The 6000-nt window shown below is 34.6% G+C and overlaps 1 protein-coding gene across 1 annotated transcript in view; it reads right to left on the bottom strand.

The window, feature by feature from the left end:
- Positions 1-770: 770 nt before the first annotated feature.
- Positions 771-6000, bottom strand: part of LOC125672770 (A-kinase anchor protein 9-like) — a 125523-nt gene continuing 120293 nt past the window's right edge. The window contains exon 8 of the mRNA XM_056151562.1: positions 771-2060. Within this exon, the coding sequence (XP_056007537.1) occupies positions 2026-2060 (35 nt within the window). The 3' untranslated portion in view covers positions 771-2025. The remainder of the gene's footprint in view (positions 2061-6000) is intronic.

The raw sequence follows: 6000 nt of genomic DNA, 5'->3' as shown, positions 1-6000 counted from the left end.
TCCTTAACCTACTTTTGGACTGAAAATAGGTCAGGCAGTTTTCCAGGCTTTTTTAATTACGGATACAGATATTGCCATATTTAGTCGAAGGCTCATTGGCCGATGGGTGTATATTGTACCGTTTGCACTACTCTAGTTTGGGGGTGGGGTTAAATTTTACATTCCTCCGAGATTATATTCATTCATTTTCACGAAGTTTATTTGATATCAACTACTCTTAAACCATACTTATTTATGCTATAATAAATTTGTAAACTTTACAGGTCTTTCATTTCAAACAAGGTGTTGAACACAATCTAGGAATAACAACTGAACCTGGATACAACAAGGAGACACTGTGTTCCATAGTTTCTGTAGTATGATAAGTCTTCTGATCCCAAGTACTACCTGTAGCGAGTTCTTTTTCTGTAGTATGATAAGTCTTCTGATCCCAAGTACTACCTGTAGCGAGTTCTTTTTCTGTAGTATGATAAGTCTTCTGATCCCAAGTACTATCTGTAGCGAGTTCTTTTTCTGTAGTATGATAAGTCTTCTGATCCCAAGTACTACCTATAGCGAGTTCTTTTTCTGTAGTATGATAAGTCTTCTGATCCCAAGTACTACCTGTAGCGAGTTCTTTTTAAAACACAATATAATTTGTACTTTGGGAGAAGCTAGACTTATTTCAATCTCGGCATACACAAACGCTTCCTGTTACTTCTTTGGTGCATGGACCAGGATTTACGCTACATTTTGCTTCCCATTACATTCACAAAACAAAGAAAGCATGATAAAGTTTAAAGTATTTTGATTGTTTAATGGCCAATTCAAACATATATTCCAAATTATATACATTATAGATGACACTAATGAAATTCATTCAAAATATCAAGTGACTAATTCAAATGACACAGAATGTTAATATACATGTATATATGGTTTAAAATAAATCAATTTTATTTCCATTGCAGTGTGTGCTTCTCTTTTCACTGATTGATGTTCACTTCTTGAAATATTTCTGGAAATATGAATCAAAGTTTCCCTTTAAACAAACATCTGGATTTGACAGTAGCACATTGCTATTGTACGAGTACTGCACACATCAAATGAGAGCTTTCCTTAAACAGTTTAGAACATGATACTGATCAAAACAATGATATTCAACTCATAAAACTAATTAAACAATAACAACTATTGTAAACACCAACTATTAGTATTTTTGTTTTAAAAATACCAAAATCCTTAAAATATTTAAAAAGATTGAATAGAAATGAAGGAAAATATTTACAAGGAGCAGATTTTCCTACAAATCACTTTATAATAAGATATTCTCACTTCCCCTGATACTTATACAGTGTCCTTTTTATTCAGAGTTATTTCCCTTTGTGTCATTAAAATCAAAGATGATTTTGTCACTTAGGTATTCTGAAACAGAGTATAAAAAGATGCAACCTTTTCTTCAATAGATTGACAAGTGGACGAGTCTTCCGTAGACTGTTTTAATCATCACAGCATTAGCAGACTAGTGTATCATAGTAAAATCAACGATAAACCTCAGAACAAAACTCACACACACAATATGTTCACCACTATTGCAACACAACTTTTTACATATTTGTGAAACATACATTTAGTAATATTATTTCTAATATCATAAAATATTGCTCTATTGTTTGCATAACGGTCACCGTTAATGGAATACGTTGAAAAAAATACGGGGCAAATGGTAAATCAACTAAAGTAAAAACATTCTTCTCAAACATGAGGACTTTGGTGAATAACACAGATTTCTGAGAGTAAAATTAATGTGATAGAATGATTTGTTCCCATATCAACATTCCTCACACTTGATTCAGTTACTACTGTCTTTATACATGTCATGATTTTCAAAGTTTCAAGAATTGTCACAAAAGTTTGCGTGAAACAAAAATGTTTTCTTTGATTTTTCATTGATTGCCGTAAAATAAAGGATTTTGTAAATGCTGCTCTTGGAGGTCAAGGTGACAGTGACATCACGTAAATGCTGAGGTGATTATGTTTAATGTTCTATCTCCGTGGATACGACCTTGACTTTGGTGTACCTACAAAAACAGAGTTCAAAGATCAACAGAAGTATCAGCAAATCATTAAGCATAATCTAGTTTTATTTGATACAATCTGCAATCCTATAAGCAATTGATTTACATATAAAGGGGCAATAATATATTGTGTTGAATGATTGAATAGTTTAAATAACAATATATAAAGAGACAGCTCATTTCTATATGAATGAATGACATTCATAGTAACAGTGAACACCATAACCTTCTTAACATGGGGACATAAGTTATTTATTCAATAGATATCTTAAAATATAATTCCATTACAAGGACATTAAAGTTTATAGGCTGAAAACTGAATATATAGCACAGCAAAATTCCACACCATACTGAAATCACTGTAAACAGAACCCTGGACGGTAAAGCACCCGTATATAAAAGAATAAAAATTTTCTTCGATTAACAGCGACTTCTAACAATGACTTCGAGGGAGAAAAAAAATGACATCCCCGCTTTAAATGTTTTGTCATTGACGTGACATCGCGAATGTGGGAGGAACAAGTAAACAAGAGACCCATGGGCCACATCGCTCACCTGAGTCACCTTGGTACATATCAAAAGATTTTCCAGATGAAATGTGACGATAACGAACGGTGATCAATCTCATATATTCGCATGTAAAACTTTAATCCCTATTGTGGACCTAACCTACCTCCGAGGGCCATGATTTTTACAAACTTGAATCTGCACTATGTCAGGAAGCTTTCATGTAAATTTGTACATTCCTAGTCTAGTGGTTCGTGAGAAGAAGATATTTAATATTTTATCTTTATATTTGTATGTAAAACTTTGATCTCCTATTGTGGCCTCATCCTAAACAAGGGAGCCATGATTTTAGCAAAAATTAATCTGCATTATATGTCAGGAAGCTTCCATATAAATTTCAGCTCTTATGGCCTTGTGGTTCTTGAAAAGATTTTTGAATGACCCCACCATATTCTTGCATTTTTGTGATTATATTCCCTTTGAAGGGGGCACTGCCCTTCATTTGAACAAACTTGAAAGCCCTTCAACCAAGATGCTTTTTGCTAAGTTTTGGTTGGAATTGGTCCAGTGGTTCTGGAGAAGTCGAAAAGTAAAAAGGTTACAGACACAGAAAACGGTCACGAGCTTTCACCTCAGGTGAGCGAAAAGGGTGAAGATAACGAACACAGATTAATCTTATTACTTTAAGAAAGAACACAAAATTACAAATAGGGGAAACATATTGGATTCATAGACATACCAGAATAAATATTGTATATCATGAATACATAAGTTTTGATTAATTACAACTTCCTCTTTTTATACTTTGCTCTGAAAAATCATGCATGTTCCTTTTCCATGAAAATAAATCATAAGTAATTTCTCTTTACGAAAGAAGTGTAGCTGTGATTTGAATGATATGAATTTTTAAATTTATGGAACACACTACATGTTAAAGGATCTACACACAATGTTGACAAGCTCCAAATTAACACAGATTACTATGGACGTCACAGACAAAGGAACAAAACGCCCACCAGACCCAGACTACTAAGCTTACATGTTAATCACAAAATATCTTCTAATTGCTCTTCATCTGTGGTGAAAGAAAACAAAATGTGATTGGTGCACATGTACTTAGTATTATGACTGTACAAAAATACTGAATTATGAATGTGTTGGTACATACGTAGATATGAAAATGTAAATTTGAAAATGCATGTAAGTATTAATTATGATTGATTGAATATTGTTTAACATCCTTCTCGAGAATATTTGACTCATATGGAGACGTCACCACTGCCGGTGAAGGGCTGCAAAATTTTGGCCTATGTTTGGCGCTTATGGCCATTGAGCAGGGAGGGATCTTTATCGTGCCACACCTGCTGTGACACGGACCTCGGTTTATGTGGTCTCATCCGAAGGACCGCCCCATTTAGTATTTAGTCACCTCTTACGACAATCAAGGAGGTACGGAGGACCTATTCTAACCTGGATCCCCACAGGATGTAAGTAATTATGCTGCACATTTAACCTAGAAGAGTTTATGTCATAATGAATATGTATGTCATCATGAATATCGATGATTTACACTGCATATTTGTATCATGCGAGCCATGTTATCAGGAACATTTAGTGATAATTGTTATTTATATAAACATGAATTGTCAAAAACTGTCGTCAAATCTCCAAGAAGGCACTTAAGTCGATAAGGTATCACAAAAACTTCAAGGCTCTCATATTCACGTGACTAATGATGTTTAGTACACTGTGAAGGGTAGACAAGTCTAGACATGTTTATGTGATGTTGTTTAGTACACTGTGAAGGGTAGACAAGTCTAGACATGTTTATGTGATGATGTTTAGTACACTGTGAAGGGTAGACAAGTCTAGACATGTTTATGTGATGATATTTAGAACACTGTGAAGGGTAGACAAGTCTAGGGATCTTTATGTGATGATGTTTAGTACACTGTGAAGGGTAGACAAGTCTAGACATGTTTATGTGATGATGTTTAGTACACTGTGAAGGGTAGGGAATGTCTAGACATGTTTATGTGATGATGTTTAGTATACTGTGAAGGGTAGACAAGTCTAGACATGTTTATGTGATGATGATGTTTAGTACACTGTGAAGGGTAGACAAGTCTAGACATGTTTATGTGATGATGTTTAGAACACTGTGAAGGGTAGACAAGTCTAGGGATGTTTATGTGATGATGTTTAGTACACTGTGAAGGGTAGACAAGTCTAGACATGTTTATGTGATGATGTTTAGTACAATGTGAAGGGTAGACAAGTCTAGACATGTTTATGTGATGATGATGTTTAGTACACTGTGAAGGGTAGGGAATGTCTAGACATGTTTATGTGATGATGATGTTTAGTACACTGTGAAGGGTAGACAAGTCTAGACATGTTTATGTGATGATGTTTAGTACAATGTGAAGGGTAGACAAGTCTAGATTTGTTTATGTGAAAATGTTTAGTACATTGTGAAGGGTAGACAAGTCTAGACATGTTTATGTGATGATGTTTAGTACACTGTGAAGGGTAGACAAGTCTAGTCATGTTTATGTGATGATGATGTTTTGTACACTGTGAAAGGTAGACAAGTCTAGACATGTTTATGTGATGATGTTTAGTACACTGTGAAGAGTAGACAAGTCTAGACATGTTTATGTGATGATGTTTAGTACACTGTGAAGAGTAGACAAGTCTAGACATGTATGTGTCATGGTTATGTGTGATGTATGTGTCCTGATTATGTGTGATGTATGTGTCCTGGTTATGTGTGATGTATGTGTATGTGCCATGGTTATGTGTGATGTATGTGTTCTGATTATGTGTGATGTATGTGTCCTGGTTCTGTGTGATGTATGTGTCCTGGTTATGTATGATGTATGTGTCCTGGTTATGTGTGATGTATGCGTCCTGGTTATGTGTGATGTATGTGTCCTGGTTATGTGTGATGTATGTGTTCTGATTATGTGTGATGTAAGTGTCCTGGTTATGTGTGATGTGTGTGTCCTGGTTATGTGTGATGTATATGTCCTGGTTATGTGTGATGTATGTGTACATGTCCTGGTTATGTGTGATGTATGTGTCCTTTTTATGTATGATGTATGTGTCCTGGTTATGTGTGATGTATATGACCTGGTTATGTGTGATGTATGTGTATGTGAATAATAGTGTGCTCTCTGTCAGCTAGAAAATCACAACATTTTATAATAGTGTCTGTATGACTGACCCATATATAGTTTTCATCTAGGTCAGAATAGTATGTCACATGCTTCATCTACACTATTTAAGTGATGTGCTCAATCTTCAATTCACTCTTTCGTGTATATAGCTATTGCAAATACTTAAGAAATTAATTGAGTTTTAACTTTAATGTCTGCTGACAAGAAGCGCAGCAATTCATCATTTCTTTAAGAACAATATTTGTTATGTTTAC

Source organism: Ostrea edulis, chromosome 10 (assembly GCF_947568905.1).
Source record: "Ostrea edulis chromosome 10, xbOstEdul1.1, whole genome shotgun sequence".
Taxonomy (NCBI): domain Eukaryota; kingdom Metazoa; phylum Mollusca; class Bivalvia; order Ostreida; family Ostreidae; genus Ostrea; species Ostrea edulis.
The sequence above is the reverse complement of the archived record's forward strand: the minus strand, read 5'-3'. Positions and strand labels throughout refer to the sequence as shown.